Source organism: Triturus cristatus, chromosome 3_1, assembly GCF_964204655.1.
Source record: "Triturus cristatus chromosome 3_1, aTriCri1.1, whole genome shotgun sequence".
Lineage (NCBI taxonomy): Eukaryota > Metazoa > Chordata > Amphibia > Caudata > Salamandridae > Triturus > Triturus cristatus.
This window is the reverse complement of record NC_140583.1, coordinates 1,034,621,166-1,034,643,063: the sequence shown is the minus strand read 5'-3', so window position 1 is coordinate 1,034,643,063 and position 21,898 is coordinate 1,034,621,166. Positions and strand designations below refer to the sequence as shown.

The 21,898-nt window shown below is 49.7% G+C and overlaps 1 protein-coding gene across 3 annotated transcripts in view; it reads right to left on the bottom strand.

Annotated features, from left to right (window-relative positions):
- Positions 1-21,898, bottom strand: part of ZRANB3 (zinc finger RANBP2-type containing 3) — a 615,617-nt gene that overhangs the window by 378,210 nt on the left and 215,509 nt on the right. For all 3 annotated transcript variants that reach the window (XM_085645762.1, XM_085645761.1, XM_085645763.1), the window contains exon 4: positions 745-763. In XM_085645762.1, coding sequence (XP_085501888.1) covers positions 745-763 — 19 coding nt within the window. The remainder of the gene's footprint in view (positions 1-744; positions 764-21,898) is intronic.

Genomic DNA, 21,898 nt, shown 5'->3' with positions numbered 1-21,898 from the left:
CGTTAAAACTACAAAATGTTCCCATGCCTACTGTGCCAGCATCAACCCTGACTCTTATATTAAAACTATATGTGGCTGCTATTTTTTAGGTTTTTTTAATTGTAAGAATATGGCCACCACGTTTAGATGCGGACAGGTTTTCTTTTTATTTCTTTTTTGTAGCATATGCGGGCAAATAAAAAAACAATTATCGCACAAGCTTGCAAAGGCCAAAGTAATGGGCTTTGCCAATGCTTGCACTGTTAAGGCAAAACTGTCCTCCAGAATACACCATCCAACAATAGGTATGCATCATCAGCCTTTACTTATGATGAGACAGAAAAGAGATGATGAGAGGAAGCTTCAGATGTGATGAGGGGTCGATAATTACCCGTCAAGTACAAGACTTGTTTTAGGTGCATGTACAGCCAGTAAAAGCGAGTAGAAAAATAAAACAATGACGCAGTTAGTACCTTCCATGACAATCTCGTCAGAAGCTAGCTCGTTTAAAAATGGAGCTCTAATTATCACTGCATTCGCGCCTTCAAAACTCCTGCTAACAAGATTTTCGCACTAAAAACAATTTACATTTTCACTTCTTTTAAAAATAAAGAGCTTCAGATTTATTGCAGATTTAAACACTGAGTCGAGCAAAGAGATAAGCCTTGCTTATTTAACCTTGGTTGTAGCAGACCTGAAGGGCAAACATTCCCCAAGTACAATTAAGTTTCATTTTCTGACAAAGGAAGTTGGAAGGGTACTTACTTCATCGGCTATCATGCACCTGTAAGAAAAAAACAGGATGCTTAAAAATCGAAGCATTTACAGTATTCTCTACAAAGACTGGTTATTGCAGAAAAATGTTTTTTTTTTTTTTTTTACAAGGAGATTAGTTCTTTTTTCAAGGTTGTTTAAAGAGCGGATAAACAGAGTATCCCCACCTCTTGTTCACTTTGACAGTTTTTGGAATTTAACTATTTTGCCCGTTGTTCTTATCACATGTTCCAATGGAGGACAGTACTAAGGTGGTGGGCCCTTCCACCATAAGCTTCTCTGCAAACTCCATTGAGTTCTGCTTGCCTATACACACAAAAATTATTTCCAGCTCTTTTCATCCCAACTCAGAGTCTTTTAAAATGCTAACACAAAAGCACCCACACCCACTCTTTGGGCGTCTTTACCTGCTATGAGGCTTAAAAGCCAATAATAAAGGCTCCAGTTTCAAGGTGGCTCGTGTTAGGGAAGTTTATCGAGATAGAGGTGGTCCCTTGGTGTAGAGATACAGCAACCAATGAGCATAGAAGTGAAATAAGTTCAATGCCACAAGCTTGGAAATAAGAAAATAACAATATTTATTCAATCACATAACAAAAAGGAAATCAATGGGAGTTGCAAACATGAGACAACGGGCAAGGGAATGAAAGGGCAAAAAATACAACTCTGACATTTAAAAAAAAGTGACAGGTAACAATGCTACAAAGTTTACGTCACAATTTTTTGGTACCAATGCTAACTTATAAATCAATGAAATATTCAATAGTCATGATAATCCCACTCCCATTGAGTTCCTTTTTGTTATGTGATTGAATAATTATTAGTTTCTTATTTCCAAGCTTGTGGCATAGAACTTATTTAACTTCTTTCTATGCTCATTGGTCGCTGTATCTCTACACCAAGGGACCGCCTTTTCCTCAATAAACAATCCTTACCCATGGTCCCTTGTATACCTTTGGGTTCCCTTGTCCTTGAAAACATCATGTTAGGGAAGTGCATCAAAGATAGGTAAAAGGGAATATGCAAGACTGCAACACCCAGAGAAAACTAGAAGTGCAGAAGAGCTGGGGGCTCTAGGACACGGCTACTCCACTAAGTTCATATGGCGGAGTCAAGAATCTTTCAAAGGGGATTTCGGCAGAGTCCTGGCTTATTAGAAATTGCAAACTGCAGAATTGCTAAAGGAGCCTCTTGTTTGTATGTCATATGCTGCAACTTGTTATGCACTTTATAAGCTATGAAACAACATTTTTAACATCTCATCATACCAGACCGAAGTTCCCATCTTGGGCAAAAGGAAAAATATGGTTCGTTGGCGAGAAAGTCGAAAAATTGAACAAGAAAATGTCATAAATCCTGAAGGAATCCCGAGAAAGAAAATAGACAGCATATGACCTCAATGTGCAAAAAGCAAAATCTAATTACATCTATGTAGCGCCCTGCTAGCCCGGGTACTCGCCAATGACTACACCACACAAGGAGCTTAGTATAACACATCTTTATTCTTTTGCATGTAACCGCAAACTCAACATTCTAAATCTGGATTCAATTCACTATGCTCGAATGCTTATGTCACAGTTCTATATGGAGCCCATCAGGGTCCACAAAGGTTTTTTCATTACACACTCACACAACACTACATCTCCCCCCTCTGTTAAATAAAAAGTTAACATTTTTACAAATAGATACAATTAGAGCTCTTCAATGAGTCTTCGTGGCGCTTGGATCACATGCCTCAACAGTGTCTTGGGGAACTGGGGACAGGCAGTAGAAATGGCCATGACCAACTATAGTGATGGAGAAACAGCAGCAGTCAGGGCTTCTTCACTTGTCCTTTCACACCCAGCCTCTACAAAGCCATCAGTGCCTTACGAGCCCAATGTCAGAAATGTGAGGAATGTTGGGTAATGAACTTCACAGGACGTTGGGCAGTCAACATGTGTCTTTTGCCAGTAACAACATGAAATGCTTCAGCATCGAAAGGACCATCAGACTTTCGTTGTCTTTGCTGATGAACAAGAATTTGATCTCCTCTAGTGAATGCGACATCTTTTGCAATTTCTGTTATTTTCTGCATAGGCCTTCTTTTCCTCTTACGATCCATGTCTTTCATGCGTGTTTCTTTCTTGGTATTTGATATTCTGTTGGTCCATTGAGGTAACTTGGTTGTCATGGCTCTCCCGAACATTAAGGTTGCAAGGTTTTCTCCTGTGGTCGAGTGAGGGGTCGAGCGGTAAGCTCGTAGAGTGGAATTTAAGAGCTTTAAGGTCGAGATTTTCTAGTACAGCACGCTGGACAGCTTTCATCAGAGTACTCATGAAACGTTTGACAAGGCCATTGACCTGTGACCAAAGAGGTGTGCTCTTCTGAAAATTCACATTATGATGACTGAGAAAATCTTGGAATTCTCGACTGTTGAAAGGTGGGCCGTTGTCAGACTTTAACATCAAAGGAACACCCCATGTCGCGAAGGTGCTGTCTGATTTCTCAACGGCACATTCTTGAGTAAACTGAGGAGAGTTCTTAGATCAATGGAAAACGGGAGTATTAATCAACTATCACCTACAAGTGATGTACGTTGTCAAGAGGACTAAAGAAGTCCACTGCAATTCTTTCCCATGCGTGCATTGCCAATGCAGCCATGTTTAATGGGTGTCGAGTGGTTTTCGATGACAGCCAGTTGCATAGATAACGGTATTTAATTATCTTTCCACTCTCTTGTCGAGATGGGGAAACTGTAGGAGGCTTGCTCAGTATATGGTGCATGCCTATTGGTGAGGCACCCTGAACTAAGTACGGGCAACCCTTAGTGATAGCTCTAGTGGTCCCTGATAACCAAAGATCTCCAGGGGAAGCTGTGGAGAGCAGATAAGGCTTATTCAGAAGGGTGGAAAGCAGGTACATTACCACACAGTCAGTTAGTAAAGCTAATACATAAGAAAGAACCACACCAGTGTTAGAAAAATACCTTGTATTTATTATACACTAAAACTACTTAGGTAAATCTCCTATCCAGGGATATGAATACACAATAAAAATATACTTCAAAACAGTTAAGTAAAGCACATAAAACACTTGGGCCCCTATTGGGAGGGTGGGGGCAAACCATATAGTACCATATACTAAGTGCATGAAATGCGAGGTCAGAACCAAACCGAGACGAACACCCAAGGAACTAGAGACCAGGGGAAGCACAGAACCACCACAGGTAAGTAACTAAAACTTGCTGTGTGCCAGTGTGCAGAGGTGATACCCCGGATCAGTTTACATAGGATAACAAGGAGCCGTCGCGGTTTGTTCGAGCCAGGAACCTTTGTCTTGGTTCCTGAATCGATCCAGCAGCAGAGTTCAGTGTCCTACAGCAGAAGAGCCTTTAGATAAAATTTCAGGCGAAGCCAGTCGGTTTCTGAAGACGAAGTCCGGAAAAATCTAAGGATCCACCCTCAGGGGAGCGATTAAGTAACCCGGAAAGAGGGTAGGACTACTTCTGCGGTGAACAACCGATCAGGAGGGGTCAGGGACTCTACTCTGGTGGACTAACCAGTCAGATGCTCCCAGGGGCCTTTGTCCATCTAAGAGTAAAGTTAGGAGAATCATGTGGCCACCTGGCAGAGCTCTAGGCACCTCCCAGGGGAGGAGCTGGACAGGGGGGTGGTCACACCTGTCCTTTGTGTAGTTTCGCACCAGAGCTGGGGCCAAGGGCTCCTGAACTGAGTCCAACAGGCTTATGAAGGAGGGCACCAAATGTGTCCTTCAAAGCAGTCTGAAGGCACTTGGAAGCCCCCCCCCCTCACCCTCCCTTGCATAAGACACCCAATTCTAAAGGAGAGGTGTAACCATCTCTCCTCTCCAGGAAATCCTTTGTTCTGCCTTGTTAAGCTCAGTAGCAGGAGGGTAGAATAGTGGCAGGGGTCTGTAGCAGCTCTTTCTTACACACAGACCCTGTACAGCTAGACAGCTGTGTGGAGGGGGTCCTATAAGGATCCCCCAGTACATGGGATCATGCAACTAAAACCAGAAACGGTGTAGTGGCATGATGCCAACATGATTGATACCAAACATGACCGGTTTCGGTGAAGCCATTATGTAGCTGGACATCTTGACTTTGCCAGTGTCCACTACATACCTTAAAATAGCTTCCCTGTACTTACAAAGCCAGAGAATGAACTCCAGGGTTTGTAAGGGTGTCTCTGCTAGTGCAGAGGCACCCTCACACTTAGAACCATGTACCCTGCCTGTGGCCTGCAAGGCCTACCTTAGGAATGACTTATAAGTTTTAAGTGTAGTGACCGGGATATAAGGAAAACCTTTTATATCTGAAGTGAAAGGTGCATGCACCATTTCATGCAGGCTACTATGGCAGACTTGCAGACACAGTTTCCATGGGCTCCCATGGGTGGCACAATACATCCTGCCGCCCATGGGAGACACCTGGTGTACCAATTCCCTAGGTACCTCAGTACCAAATACTAGGGACTTACAGGGGTAAATTAGTATACCAGTTGTGGGGTTTTTAAGTACTTACCAATGAAGTGATGAGAGAGAGCATAGACACTGGGGTCCTGATTAGTGTACTACACTCAAAACACGCTGACATCACACAACAAGGATTTACAATGCAATAGGTCTCGCAACTGCGAGTTTTGGAGCTACTGGCATTGTAAATGGCAATGCCTTTTAAAACAAGTTTAAGCTATTGGCATTGTAAATGAGAATGCCTTTCATTTATGTTTTAAGAATGAAAAGAAAAATAAAAGGCATTGTTATTTGCATTGTCAATAGCTCAAACTTGTGTGAATGCGAGACCTATTGCATTGGAAATGCTTGTTAAATGTTAGTAGTCATCATTAGAATTCCGCTTCCGATTGGTTCTTCCAGCAGGTTAGTTCAACCTACACAATGGTATGTGTCTCACATTGATTGAGCGAGGTTTGAAGCACGGAAATCCGGACCTGCAAAGCCTGCTATTCTGTTGTTAAAGTTTGACAAAATAAAACTGTAATGCTCCTCAGTCCCAAAGTGTGTGCCTCCTCCTCTTCCAGTACAGAGACCCCCAAACAGCTCTGGCATGGAGCCTCAGTAGTGCTCAGAAGCAGCTTCCCATGTTCCAGTACTGAGACCACACTGAGCGCTGCCCTCGCTCCCAACGTTGTCCATTATACTATGGCTTGATGGGCACCAGATCTCTCTCAATGCACCTGTATCCTAAACTTCAATCTTCTGCCTTGGCCGCATCTCCTCTGTAGCTTTTGAGACACAATTGATTTACAGTGTACACTAAACAAATGCGCAGTCGTCACTTGTTTCCTATCCCTTTAGCTCCAGACTTCAAATCCCCGCGTCCCTTCCCGCCCTGCCTCGAGCCACCATGCCCCCACCTCACCGCGGCTGGCACCAGACCCTTTCTTTTACTGCTGCTGAATGCATTTGCTCAGCGAGGTGTGGTCACTGCCCATTGTTGTGGCATTTTAATTTTAAATAGGCAGTTTGGGAGGGAGCAGTGGGGGTAGATAAACCCACAATGCACTGCAGCCTGAGGCAGAGTGGAACGAGAGATTAGGAGCAGGGGCCTGTGGTGGGGGAGAAGAGACAACCCGGCCTGTCACAGATAAAAGTATATGGTAGCGCCTAGAAGTAGCACTTACTGGCCGTACATGGAAAAAGCGAACTTTCTTAAGAGTGAAGAGATTTGTGCATAGTAAATCATATCGCCTCAGAACTAGGGCTTTTACTATAAAGTTATAAAACACGCCATTCAGGGCCACAGGATGTTGAGGGTTTCTACCAAGAATAGAACCCGGTCCCCCAACTTCAAGGTCCACCGCTTTAGCCGTTGGGCCATATCCTATTGCTGTGGGTAGGCCCAGCAGGACATGTTAATCACCAGAGCTCATGCTGTATATATCCATCCTAAACCACAACAAGGTCTTTGTAATGTATAAACTATAGCGCCACAAAGCTGTGCTGGGCATCTGGTGTTTTTACAAGATCTCATTAAAAAAAATTCCAGTGGAATCCGCAGTAAGAAGCACCAAGCTAAAAACCTGCCCCATTGTTCCCCGCTTGGTGTGCAGTCCGCAAAGTGCCCAAAGGCTGCCCTCTTGGTGATTCTCACAGTCACACGAGATTCGCTCTCCGAGCTCCCAATGCAGAGGGCGGGTGCGGAGAGGGTGTGCTTGAGTCCGTGTGACTTTACCAGTGAATTCTACATTGAAATTTCCAAATGAGCCTGGGGACGATGCAAATAAGTAATAATGTCACTGGTGTTTATTAATTATTTTTTCGGAGTTTTTTATATAGCGCGAATTTGACCAAAAGTATCTGTGCGCTTTACATGAGCACCAATGGCGTTACAGATGGAAAATTGATTTTGTTAGGCACGGGGAGATTAACTAATTTGCCCAGGACCACAGGATGTTGAGGGTTTCTACCGAGACTGGAACCCGCTCCCCCAACTTCAAGGTCCACCGCTCTAGCCGTTAAGCCACATCATATTGCTGTGGGTAGGCCCAGCAGGACACGTTAATCACAAGAGCTCATGCTGTATATATCCATCCTAAACCACAACAAGGTCTTTGTAATGTATAAACTATAGCGCTACGAAGCTGTGCTGGGCATCTGGTGTTTTTACAAGATCTCATTAAAACATTTTCCTGTGGAATCCGCAGTAAGAAGCACCATGTTAAAAACCTGCTCCATTCTTCCCCGCTTGGTGTGCAGTCAGCAAAGCGCCCAAAGGCTGCCCTCTTGGTGATTCTCACAGTCGCATGAGCTTCGCTCTCCGAGCTCCCAATGCAGAGGGAGGGTGCGGAGAGCGTGTGCTTGATTCCGTGTGACTTTAACAGTGAATTTTACATTCAAATTTCCATATGACGGGGGAGGAGCCTAGCGCGCAACCAAGATGGCCGCGTAGGCTTACGGCTCTCGAGGGCCTCCGCAACCTCCCACGTCTATCCTGACTTAATCCTGGTTTACTTGACGGGCTTTTGCAGATGAACTTGCGCTGAGGTGCCACCCGTTTTCCAAATTCAGATCGGACGCCGGGACCCGGAATGGTTGCACTCCGAAGTTTGCGGCCTGCTCTTGCCTTGGTCCCGATCTCGAGCTGGTGAAGTGCCCGGGTACGAAGTGAACAACAGCGGCTGGCTGGGCTTGACCTGCCACGGACCCCGCACTTTCACTTTCGTTTTCAAGCTTGCTCTCTGATATCGGCCGAGAGACTCTGGTGTTTCAGAGGGGCGCGGACGGCGAAGTGTCTGGCCTGACTCTCGGATTATACATGGGCTGACTGTCGGCGACAGCTGTGCTCAACTGACTTAGCTACTTGGTCCCTTTTTTCCTGGTGCGGGCGGGATTTGGTGACGCAGGACTAGAACTTGGTTCCTGGTAATGGACTGAACTGGTGACGTTTTGTACCTTGGCTCAACTGGACCCTAGATTGGCACAATATGCCCTTCAAATGCTTGGGGGTTGTGGGGAGCTTATTGGGGTCCTTTCCTCCTTCTGGGGTTCTTTTTGTGGTATATGTTAGGGCGACAGGCACACTGCGAGTTGGGGGGGCTGTTCGGGCTCAAGCAGGGGTGCAGGGAGGGGGGAGTTGTGGTTTGGGGATTGTGGGGGAGGGGGGTTGTTGGGGATTGTGTGTTTGTTCCGCAAGGCAATGTGAAGTTCTCTGCCGGGTTGTGCTTTCCGGGATGTGGGTATCATGCACGGGAGTAGGATGGGGGGTAGGGGATTGAGAATCCTTTCGTGGAATGTGAATGGACTTGGGGACAGGATCAAGCGCGGGGTGGTGCTGCAGTTTTTGAAGCGGATTTCGCCCGACATTGTTTTCCTGCAGGAGACACACGTGATTGGGAACTCCTTCCATGCCCTAAATAGGAGGGGCTATCGCCTTGCCGCTCACTCTGGTTTCACTTCTGGCTCTAGGGGAGTTGGCATTTTGGTTAGGGCCTCTCTCCCATTGGAAGTTGATGAGGTGCTTCACGATGATAGGGGGTGCTATGTGGCACTGGTGGGGAGATGGGAGGGTAGGACTATCTCGCTCGTTGCTGTGTATGTGCCTCCGGGGTTACAGACGGCTACATTTGCTGATTTGGGGCGTTTGGTCCTGGGACTCCCTGGGGGGGTACTGGTGTTGGGGGGTGACTTTAATGCCGTTGTCTCCGGGTTGGAGGACCGTCACCCCCCCAGGGATCTCCCTACGGCTCAGGCCTGGTTGGGTGGCTTTTTGGACACCTTGGGACTTGTAGATTGCTGGAGATTGATGCACCCGGATCAGGCGCAATATACCTTTCACTCGGGGGCCCATGGGAGTCTCTCGAGACTTGATTACATGCTTATGCCGGAGATCCAAGCTGGGATGATTGGGGAGGTGTGTCATTTAGCCCGAGGTATTTCTGATCATTCCCCTATATGGTTGCAACTGAAGGTTGTCCCTGGGGCAGAGGGGAGGGTTGCACCTATTAGCCCCTGGTATCTACGTAACCCTAAGATCCGCGCGGAACTGGTCAAGTCCACTGATCACTACTTTAATGATAATGTGGGGTCGGTGCCGTCGGCCGTCTCCCTATGGGAGGCTTATAAGGTGGTGGTCAGGGGGCAGGCCTTGTCCCTTATCTCCCATGCTAAGAGGTGCGAGAGAGCAGAGGTGGTTCGCCTGGAAACTGAAATAGCTGAAATGGAGGAGGACTTGGAGCGGGGAGTTACTGATGAGAAAGTGCATGTTCTCAGCCTCAAACAATCAGATTATAGAGCGCTAGTCACGGAAGCCGCTAAAGGGATGAGTAGAGAGCAGCAAGGACGACTGTATGATGTGGGGGATAAGGCCGGAAAGTTGATTGCTTGGTTGGATAAGAAGGAGAGAGCGAGCAGGGTGGTGCCCGTTGTGGAGAGAATGGATGGAGTGCGTGTGACTGACCCGGTGGAGATCGTGGACTGCTTCGCGTCCCATTTCCGCGGGGTATACTCTCCGGTTTCTGTGCGTTCGGAGGAGGATTCTCATCTGTTGCTTAGAGACATTGCATTGCCAACCCTATCGGAGGCTGATGCAGTATTGATGGAGGCGAAGTTGTCGTCAGATGAGATCACTCTGGCCACTCGCTCGATCGCATCGGGTAAAGCTGTGGGTCCTAATGGTCTTCCCATCGAACTATATAAGTTGCGTCCCGATAAGATAGCGCCGCATCTTCGAGACATGTTTCTCGCGGCACGTGCGGCGGGCTTCCTCCCCCCCGACCAACGCCTCGCCAACATAGTTGTGATACACAAAGAGGGGAAGCCGCGAGATCGCTGCGCCTCCTATAGGCCCATTTCGCTGTTGAACGCAGAACCCAAAATTCTGGCCAAGGTATTGGCTAATCGACTGGTTCAGGTCGTGGGCGACTTGATTCATCAGGATCAGTCCGGTTTCATACCTCATCGGAATACCGCTCTAAATTTGAGGCGGTTGCACGGCGTGCTTGCAAGAGCGGAATTTATACGTGAGCCGGCCATCTTGGCATCTTTAGATGCTACTATGGCGTTCGACACTTTGGAGTGGCCATATATTTGGGCCGTGTTGGCGAAATTTGGGTTCGGCCCGAGTTCATTGGTTGGGTAAAATTACTATATGCTGACCCTCTGGCTCAGGTGGTGGTGAATGGTAGGGTATCGGCTCCCTTCGCACTGGGGAGAGGTACGCGGCAGGGATGTCCGTTATCACCCCTTCTCTTTGCACTTTCTTTGGAGCCTCTCGCCGCCTGGTTGCGTTGGGAGCCGTCGTTGCGAGGCATTAGATGGACGCCGGAGTTTGAAGACCGTGTCTCCCTCTACGCGGACGACATCCTTCTGCATCTCACCTCTCCTCGACAGTCGCTAATTGTATTGGTGGACGTACTGAATTCTTTTGGTCGCAACTCCGGCCTGGTCATCAACTGGGCCAAGTTGTGTGTTTACGCCCTCTCGGGTGAGGCCCCCCTCCTGCCACGGGATTGCCCTATCCAGATTGCTACCCTGGGGTTCAAATATTTGGGAATCTTTATCTCACTTGATCCCGCGGTCCGCTATGAGCGAAACCTTCTCCCTCCCCTCCAGCGATTGAAGGCCGACGTCGCGAGGTGGCAACGACTTCCGCTCTCGCCACTCGGACGGGCGGCATTGTTTAAAATGATGTCGCTACCTCGCTTCTTGTACGCTTTGCAAAATACTCTAGATGTCGTGCCAGCCCGTTATTTCCGGGAGGTGGAGGGTCTTCAGCGCCAACTGTTTTGGGACGGGCGGCCGCGGATTGCTCTCGCCAAGTTGACGCTCCCTTGGTACAATGGGGGGGTCGCCCTCCCCGATATTAAACGATACTATTGGGCGTCTCAGTTGGCGTCGGTGAACCACGGGATATACGGTCCTGCCTTGAATCCGGCCTTCGAGATGGATACATTTCTGCTCCCGGGTGGGGACTATAATAGAGCGCTGTACTCGGTGACCCCGGACACGCGGTTGACAGGACCCACGCAGGTTGCGGTACGTGTGTGGCACGCGGCGAATGCTGCGATGGGGTGGAGGGATCGCTTGACTCGGGCGACGCCGTTGTATGCCTCTGGGCGGTTGGGCTGTTTGTGGAGATCGAAAGAATTTGAGAAATGGGATATGATTGGTATATATAAGGTGGGTGATCTTTGGGCGAAGGGGTCTTTCAAAACGTTTGAAATGCTTAAAACTGAATATAAATTAAACGATAGAGAGTACTTCCGGTATGCTCAAGTCTACCATGCGCTATGTTCGGCTTTTCCAGACGTTGCTGCTATCCCCGAGTACTCCCCACTGGAGGATAGAGTGTTGGATGGCTACGTGCCCGACAGCACCATCTCTCTGATTTATAAGAAACTCATTAATGATCGCGCGGACTTGCTGCTCCGTCTGCGGGAGGCATGGACGGGCGATGGCTTGGAACTGGACGATGAGGACTGGGTATCGGCGGTGGCCTCCCCGAAAGAGGTGGCGATCCCGGCCCGCTTACGATTCGTACAGCTGAAGATCCTTCATAGAGTGTATGTCACGGGGCCCGGTTTGCTGCGCATGGGTTACTCGATGGATGGACTGTGTAAGCGTGGATGTGGCCTGTCGGGTACCTTTCTCCATATCTTATGGGAATGTTCGGAGGTTGTGCGATTTTGGAACGGTATCCACACCGTAATGGAGGAGGTCACGCACGTTGCTCTGTTGCCAGAGGCTAGGAGGTGTTTGTTGAATGTCTGGGAACCGAATGATTGTAATGCGGCACAGACGCAGTGGGTGACCTTGGGGTACATGGTGGCTAAGCGTAACATTGCACAGCTGTGGGGCTCCCCGAGGCCGCCCACGATCGAGGTATGGAAGGAGAATATGGACTGGTGTATGTTCAGGGAAAAGACGGTGTATGTGGCGAGAGGCAAACCAAGGAAGTGGACTAAGGTATGGGGTCCATGGAATTTATATCGAGGACGTATCTGCACCCCGCCTCTGCCATTAGAGATAAAAAAATAAATAAATAAATAAAAAATAAAAAATTTCCATATGACACTGGGGACGATGCAGATAAGTAATGTCAATGGTGTTTATTAGTTACAGACGGAACATTGATTTTGTTAGGCACGGGGAGATTAACTATTTTGCCCAGGACCACAGGATGTTGAGGGTTTCTACAGGGTGCGGAGAGTGTGTGCTTCACGTGCACCCCGAGAACAAATAACACCTGGACACGAATCAGAGGAGCATCGTTGTGCACAGTACGTTATATTGAGAGGCTTTCGTGAAAAAACAGGCGCTGGCAGCCTGCAATTGAAAAACAAGTAAACGCCGTGACAGGGGCTTTAAAAATGGCGGCGCGTGTTAGCGCCCAAAAGCTGCCCTCCCGACGATTCTCACAGTCGCACGAGCTTCACTCTTCGAGCTCCCAATGCAGAGGGAGGGTGCGGAGAGCATGTGCTTGATTCCGTGTGACTTTACCAGTGAATTCTACATTAAAATTTCCAAATGAGACTGGGGACGATGCAAATAAGTAATAATGTCACTGATGTTTATTAATTATTTTTCCGGAGATTTTATATAGCGCGGACTTGACCTAAAGTATCTGAGCGCTTTATATGAGCACCAGTGACGTTACAGACGGAACAGTGATTTTGTTAGGCATGGGGAGATTAACTAGAAGCAATAACACATGCTCAAAGGTAAAGACATTCCTGTATTCAGAGATACTAGCCCCACAGTCTTCCGGAATACCCCTGTCCTCCCCGTGACCCCTTACGCCTCTGAGCTCTGTGCCTGCCTGCCGCCAACCAATCACAGAGTCGACTGGTGCATGCTCCAGGCGTGAAGGCAGCATGGTTGCAGGAAGCCCGGAGCACTGGCTCGCCTGCTTCACAGCGGTCGTGAAGACTTTTCTTATCTGCTTGTTAAAGAAACAAGCAGATAAGAAAAGTCTTCACAACAGCTGTGAAGCAGGCGAGCCAGTCCAGGTGGGCCGGACAAAAAAGCGAAAAGGAGGCACCCCAGAAAGCTTATTTCCAATGGCAGGCCACCGTTTAGCATACACGGTGACGCCAGCCAATGGAAATAAGGGGCGGGACTTCAAGCCCTTTTCTAAAACTCCTCATTAGCAATAAATCTCGCCGAGCAAGGTGTGTATGTGCGCAGCAACGCTAGGCAAGACCTAAAAAGTGGAGGCTGTGCCAGAAAGATCCTCTTTTCCTACAGAAACCGGACTCTGTCTCGGAGAGCTCGTTGGGTGGCAACAATTCCACAATGCCCTTCATAGGACACTTCAATTACCTGCTATCGCAGACTCTCCGGAATGACAATTTTCGAACCTCTTAGAATGATACCTTCTTCAATAATGTACAATTCATCTTTGACATTCTTAAACTTTTGATATTCACTGTCCCTGGTAAGAGGTCAATGGTGCTGGTACCAAGACTGATGTGTAATGTCTTTTAGTTTCAGCATGTCACTATCTAGACTTGAGGCAGTGACAATTTGTTGCAACGAAATGGCAGCTGGGGTGCTTGATTTCACTAACAAATTTATGTAAGCTTCAGCCATCTTAGAATGGGTGCCAGGGCAATGTAGAGGCACTCATGAGAAGTAATCTGCAGGGTTCAGATATTTGCCTGGACGATGCATGATGGTGTACTAGTACTCTTGCACTCACAGACCTCAACGTTCAACGCGAGGAGGCATTTTTGCTTTTGGATTGTCGAAGAGTCAACAATGCTTGATGTTCGGGGCGTGGCCAGCAGCATGGCAGAGTGAGACGTGCTTTTGCCGAGCTCCGGCAGAAAGCTCCATCTGTCACTTAATCCGGCAACCCGCGGGCCCAGAGAACACTAGTTTTTATTCCCTGGGGGCTGAAAAGTGCTCCGGCGCGGACAGAAGCAGAATCGGAGGTTCCGGCTGACACTTCAGAGCAGTATATCGGACTGAGCTGGCGAACCTGCCAGCGACCTAAGATGGCGCCGAGGAGGGCCTGATTTGGACCGGGAGACCTCCGGCTGCGGTGCGGGGCCGCGAGTCAGAGGCCGCATCCGAGACTACACAGAGGAGGTGTGCTGCTCTCCATCCCCCCTCTGGGAGATCAACTGTTGCCTGTGTGGTGTGCGGTGCCTACAGGCGGGTCCTGGAGACCCGCAGTGCAGGAGAAGCCCAAGCCCCCCTTCCGCTTCGGATGAGTGTCGGCAGACTGCCAGGGCTTGGAGGCTTGGAGGCCGAGACAAACGCCTGCGGCATATGGGTAGCACCTGACGACCCTTAGTGCACCAGATGTAAGAGGAGTGCCGATGTTCCCCCAAGGGGTTAGCCTCGGATAGGAGGAGCCTCAACCGCTGAGACCAGCGCGGCTGCCCCGAGGCGAGGTGGAGACATTGGAGGTCCTGAGAGTGGAGCTGACCTGCAGAACGACTTCAGGAGATACGTCGACCTCCGTAGCCCACTCGCGGCGTGCGCTGGGGTGGAGCTGGGACAGAAGCGCCGATGTCCGGAGTGGCGCCTGAGTGTCCGTGCTGTAGACGGGGGTCTTGGCGATCCTGCTCCCCCATCTGCGGTGAGACGGCTGGAGACCCTGGACCATCGGCATCTGACACTCTGGCGGTGAGTGCCTGCAGCGGGACCGGCGTCTGCTACCTGTGTGTGGCGACAGGGGGTGAACTTGATTCAAGCTGGGGCCCGGCCCTGTGCAGCGCCGCACGCCGCGAGGACTCTGGGGTGATGGCGGATTAAGAGAGGATCTGGACCGAGGGGCGCGCAAACAGATACACACCGGCGGCGAAGTGCCTTGAGGACCGGAGATTGGCTTTAGACGATCGTGGGGTGCCCCCTCCCTCCCCCGGGACCCGCTGAGGCACCTGAAAGGTCGAGACCACTGGGGGGCGCAGGGGGTTTCTGCCATAGCTGGGTGCACCTGTCCGAGTGAGCTGTGCGCTACCCCGGGAGTATTCCACTAACAGGAGAGGACCCTACATACCCCTGCCCAGCAATACCAACCATGGGTAAAGATAAGGACCCAAAACCGCCGCGACAGGGCAAGATTGACCGTTATACAAAGGTCATCACCCCCCCTCCGAAGGAATGACCGAGCACCCGATTGGACACTGACACCCTCCTCGAGGCGATCCACGCCTCCAGAGCGGCACTCGAAGTGAAAATTGGTGCAGTGGGTACGGAGGTGACGCTCCTGCGCCAGGACCTGCGGAACCTGGCAGAGAGGGTCACTGAGTCGGAGACTAGGCTGGGAGAGGCGGAAGATACGCTAAAGGATCTACGTCAAGGCATGATGGAGCTACAATCTTCACATAAAGTCCTACAGTGGCGGGTGGACGATGCGGAAAACAGAGCACGCCGCAACAACCTCCGCTTTGTGGGCTTCAAGGAAGGAATTGAAGGAACGAACATGTCTGAGAGAGCCCATAGGGTGTTGATGGCCCGACCACCTGTAGGAGCACAGCCACGACCAGTAATAGCTCATTTTTTGAACTTTCTGGACAGAGACATGATCCTCAGGGAAGCCAGGAAGCTAGGAGAGATCCGACACGAAAATACACGCATAATGATCTTCCCTGACTACAGTAAAGAGGTGCAGAAACAGAGACGCACTTTCGACTCCGTGAAGGACAAACTGCGAGAGCGTAAGATCTAATATATGCTCCTCTTCCCTGCAAAGCTGAAAGTGATGTTCTTGGGCAAATCACTAAACAAAATGGTCGCACACTGCTCCACCCACTAGCGTGTTACCCCAAAGAACTGTGGTCCCTGTAGTCAGCGTCGGCGGGTACGCCTATGCTCAGTGGTGCGTGCAAGTCAGAGTAGCGTTAGCGTGGGAAAATCACACTTCTTCCAGACCCCGGAGGAGGCGTGGCACTTCCTGGAGGAAAGACCTACACTGGAACGGACAGAGATACCTCAGCATCGCAATATGTCATTAACGGGTGATGCCAGACGGTCGACTGGCCCACAAAGATCGACTTCTGGAGATGACACTATACGCACCAAAAGACATTGGCAGACCTCGGAGGCGCAGTGGCCACTCATTGGATTCTCATCTCTCGGCGGGCTCCCACACTTCATCTTTCCGAGCATCCTGATCCAGACACAGAGGCTGAAAACAGGGATTCTACCTCCGGAGGAGAGGAGACCGAGGGTCCCTCCTTACACTCCTTGGCGGCTGAAATAATGGCAATGGAACAAGATGCAGTAACAGACGCTCTGGCCTCACAGGGAGAACCACCGGATTCGCATTCGTAACCTGGGTTGTCCGGTGCATGCAAGTTGGACACCCACTCCCTCTCTCTTTCTTTTTCTTTTATTCACCTACTCCGCCTGCCGGAACTTGCGGAGTGCTCGTGGACATCCACGGAATCGTGGGCGAGAGGCTTGGAGTGTCTATAGAATCGGGCTGCCTGTAGCCCCTTCTCTCTACCTTTTTCACACGGTGTTGGTCTTTTTCTCTATTCTGTCTATTCTCCTCCCTCGGTTTTGTTTCAGAGTCTCCTTTTTCATTGACTTTTCTGCCAGGGGAGGCTCTCACTCAGAGGACTTTGGGAACGCTGCAAGAGTTGGAACTTGTGGCGTAAGTTGGACTTGGGAGGGCGACAGACCTCTACCACCCTAAGGCTCATTCTCTAGCGACTGGCGGGGGATGCGACATTGGGGAGGAGGGAGGTGGTGTGGGGGGCGTAGGACGGATGGGTTTCAACAGTTCCTATTGTTGGGTTTCTTTTATTTTGTTATGGTTCAATGTTTAGCGGTCACACAGTCACGGCAACGTACACTATCACCTACCCCCCCCCCCACGAGGTATAACATAATCATGTATGCTCATGGGTCCACTGCCTGATCATATGCGAATGGGACGCAGACTGACTCCTACACGATACTCACCTGGAACGTAAACGGCCTAGGGGACAAAATCAAGCGGGGGCTGGTGTCCTCATATGTAAAACGGGTCCACCCAGACGTGGTCCTCTTACAGGAGACCCACCTCAAGGGCACAAGATGTGGGTTCCTAGCGAGGGGGGCCTACACGGTCCTAGCACACGCGGGCTATTCCACGGGCTCCCAGGTGGTGGCCATCTTGATCAAAAAGTTCCCCCCGTACAAGGTAACTTGTACATGGACCGACCCCCAGGGGACGTACGTGGGAGTGACAGGCACATGGGGGAGACGAAAGGTCACTATTGTGTCGGTCTATGCCCCTCCTAAACTACAGGCCAGGACTCTCCATGAGGTGAATGATATCCTACTGGAGACACCGGGTATGTTACACATCATAGGGGGTGATTTCAAAGATGTAGTCCATTCCTAGGGACCGCTCGGGGGACCGTGCTGACCCACCGCCAACTACTCAACTGGCTCGGCTGACAAATACCCTTGGTCTGGTGAATGTGTGGTGAAGATTACATCCAGACACACAACAGTACTCATACTATTCTGGGGGGCACAGGGTTCATTCACGACTGGACTACATCTTTCGACCAAGAAGTGTTTTTAATACCGTCTATGAGTACCTTGCACACGGAATTTCTGAACACTCACCCCTGCTTGTTAAGGGAGGAGGGAGGCCCCGGGCAAGACAGGGGAACTGGAGGTTATCGGCTTGGGACCTGCAGAACAAAGAGGTGCTACAGGGGCTCCGGGCAGATACAACAGTCTATTTTACCGAAAATGTGGGTTTGGTGTGGGCGTTATATTGTGGGAGGCCTATAAGACAGTGCTCCGTGATAGGGCCCAGAACCGAATAGCATGGGAGAAGCAGAAGGCACAGTATGAGCTCACCACTCTGGAAACCCAAATTCTGGCACTAGAACACCGCTATCTTGCAGGTAAAGACCTACAGGTCCTCCGACAATTGACAGACACGCAACAGCGCTACAGAGCCCTGGCTACAGAGGAGGCTAAAATACAGGCGCAGGCGACCCTTCATAGACTATACGATGTGGGAGATAAGTCTGGCAAGCTTTTGGCATGACTTAGTCGCAAGAAAGCAGAAGCCCGATGAGTAGAAAGCGTAGTAGACCAACATGGGCAGACGCAAAATGGAGATGCGCAAATAGTACGGACGTTAGCCGCCTATTTTCAAGCTTTTTATGAAGCCCGGGAGCTGGGTAAACCGGCGGAGGTTTCAACATACATGGACACTATCCAGACCCCGAGATGAGCTGATACTGAAAGGGAGGCGCTGGAAGCGGACATAAAGGTGGACGAACTGAAAGAAGCAATAACTAAATTGCACCTTGGGAAATTCCCGGGTCTGAACAGATTCCCAGCAGAATTTTATAAGAAAGGAGCAGACCTCCTGGCGGTGCATCTCTTAGCACTGTTCCGAGACGCGGCACAGGATGGCGCTCTCCCCCCAGATCTCAGGATGGCCACGATTATCCCCATCCATAAACCAGGAAAACCCCTGAGGATTGCGCATCCTACCGCCCAATCTCACTCCTTAACATAGTGGTCAAACTCCTGGCGACCATCTTAGCCCTCCGTCTGCGGCAAGTGATCTTGGGCTTGGTACACAACGACCAGACGGGTTTCCTACCAGGACGGGCGACCAGACAGAACTTGTGGAGGACCCACAATTGGCTCATGGAGGTGCAGGACTGTGACGATCCCCACATGTTCCTCTGCCTAGAAGCTGAAAAAGCGCTTGACGCGGTACATTGACCCTTTTTAGAGGCCGCTTTGGTCAAGTTAGGTATTGGACCCAAGTTCCGAAAGTGGGTCGGACTCCTCTATGCGGACCCCAGAGCGCGGGTTAAAGTGAATGGACTGTTGTCGGATGACTTTCCCATCAGATGGGGAACCCGGCAGGGATGCCCGTTGTCTCGCCTACTATTTGCCCTTACAATCGAAATAGTGGTGTACGTGATCCGACAGAACAGGGAGATACGGGGGTTTCAGATTACGCCGACTGACACAGGGGAAGAAAAAATCTCGCTATATGCGGACGATATCTTGTTATATGTTACCTGACCGGAAGACACGGTTTATGCCCTGTTTGAGCTTTTGGACAAATATGGGTCCTTCTCGGGCTATGCCATAAACTGGCATAAATCGGTCATATATAGCCCTAGAGACAGGGAGACGTGGCCTCTCCTTCCCGGGGCCCTATAGATAGCGCAGTCGGGATTTACGTATCTGGGGATCTATTTAACCACAGATAAAAACCTTTTGTATCAAAACAATATCCAGCGGGTCATAACGAATTTTGCAACTGACACGCTGAGGTGGAAAACACTCCCCCTTACGATCCTTGGCCGTGCTGCAATGTTCAAAATGATCACCCTGCCCCGCTTCCTATATGCTCTCCAAAATGAGTACTTCCCTCTCCCTAGGCAGACGTTCCGGGTGATTGACGCGGAAGTGCGCTCCCTGTTGTGGCTTGGGAAGCAACCAAGGATTGCCCTAAGTACACTGCAGCGGAACCAGTATAATGAAGGGATATCCTTGTCGGATATCGAGGCGTATTATTGGACGGAGCATTTGACGCCGGTGAATGAATGGATCCATGTCCCGGCTGATCATTCCTCCTATAGGCTAGGGAGGAACACCATGGCACACCGTTCATGCCTATACTTTCTATATGGAGGGTACGGTAGGGGACGCCTACTCCAGGCCACGCGAATAACATTGGAAGTCTGGGACAGGGCGACCAAGGTAATGGGCTGGGCACGCAAACCAACTAAACAGACACCGATTTGGCACTGCACCTGGTTGAGGGAACTCCGCAAATTAAGGGGCTTGGGATGCCATCGGCATTTCCAATTTAGGCGACGTGGTGGCGAAGGGAGGACTCAAAACTTTCAGGACACTCGCAACGGAGTTTGGGCTACACACTACCCACATTTTTAAGTATGCGCAATTGAGACATGCTTGGACAGCCGAGAGCTCGCTCTCCCCTCCCCTGCCAGAATATGCCCCGTTGGAGGGACGCCTATTGCAGGAACAGATACCCAACAAGGCAGTCTCTCTAACGTACAGGACACTGAATAATAATATGCCCGACAGACTGGGGAAACTTAGGGAAGCCCGGGAGCAGAACCTGGGCACGCTAGAAACAGTGGACTGGGAGACGGCCCTGATGCACCACAGGGAAGTAGCATTTAAATCCCGCCTCCAACTCACCCAATACAAAATAATGCACAGGGTGTATTATGACAGGGTACGCCTACACCGTATGGGCCGAGCCAGCGAACCGCACTGCCTGCGTTGCAGACAGCCACAGGGGGACTTCTATCATGCTATCTGGGATTGCCCTGTCATACACACATATTAGATACAAGTATTGGGAGAACTGAGTAAAGCGCTGGACGAAATATTACCTCTAGATCCCAAATTTGTACTGTTGAGCATACCAGAGATGTCGACTTGGGGCACCCGCAGCTTATTTTTGCTCTACTGGCATTGGTGGTAGCGAAACAAGATGTGGCCCGCACGTGGGAGGCGTCGCTGCCTCCCCAATTAGGAGAATGGAGGAGGGGGATGGACATGTATATGGCGGCGGAGAGGGTTACAAACAAAGCAAGAGGGTGCCCAAGCAAGTTCCGTAAGGTGTGGGGGGAAATGGAGAAAATATCATGGATTGGATGGAGGATTGGGAGCCGACTAGCATGATACATTTTTTGGACCTAACCGGGCTCTGGATGAGGGGATCACTGAGTCTATATCTCCGAATCCTGGGGGAGACAAGGATGTTGGGGTGGGTATTGCTAGATCGTCTGTCTCCCTGGTTCATGGAATGTGGGGGATGAGGTGTCTTTTGATGTGGATAATATGTGGGTACTTTGACGCGGTTGTGATCCAATGTGATGCGCTAGCTGTTTTTTATTGGTTGAAAATGCAAATAAAAAGATATTTAAAAAAAAAAATGCTTGATGTTCGGTCACAAGTGTGAAGGGATTCCTGTAGGAAGGTAGGATCCTTCTGCATGGTTACCCCCACTTTGTGCCTGGTGCTAATCTGGTTTTGACTAGTCTGACTGGGATCCTGCTAATCAGGACCCCAGTTTCACTGCTTTCTCCCTTAAATTGTTGTGGTATGTAGCAAGGTACATTCCAGATTGGGTACTGGATTACCCTTATAGGTCCCTAGTATATGGTACTGAGGTACCCAGGGTATAGGTACCCCAGAGGTCCCCCATGGGCTGAAACATGCATTATGCCACCCATGTAAGACTATTCACAATGGAACTACAGGCCTGCCATTGCAGCCTGTGTAAGCTGGTGCTAGCATCACTTACTAAAGATATAGTGGGCGAAGGACTCCTCTGGTCCAGATCTTGTTGAAGCGGTCCCTGTGGGCTACTGCCTGTCCCGGCAGGATAGAATGGGCCGTGTGGGAGGAGGGCTAGCGATTCTGTATAAAGATAGCTTCTATTGTCATACCCTATCTCTATCAGACCCCAAGGACAACTTCCAAGCCTTGTACTTCTCTCTAAAAGGTGTTCATGAGACCCCTTTTAATGGGATCTTGATTTATCGTCCCCCCGGTTCTAGATTGGACTTTGGACAACAGCTGCTCCATATTTTAGAACCTTACTTTGGTTGCGAAAATTTAACTGTTCTGGGAGACTTAAATTATCACCTGGAGTTATTGGAGGCCAATGATACTCTTTCCCTGCTGGATGTTACGTCAGCCTGTGGACTGA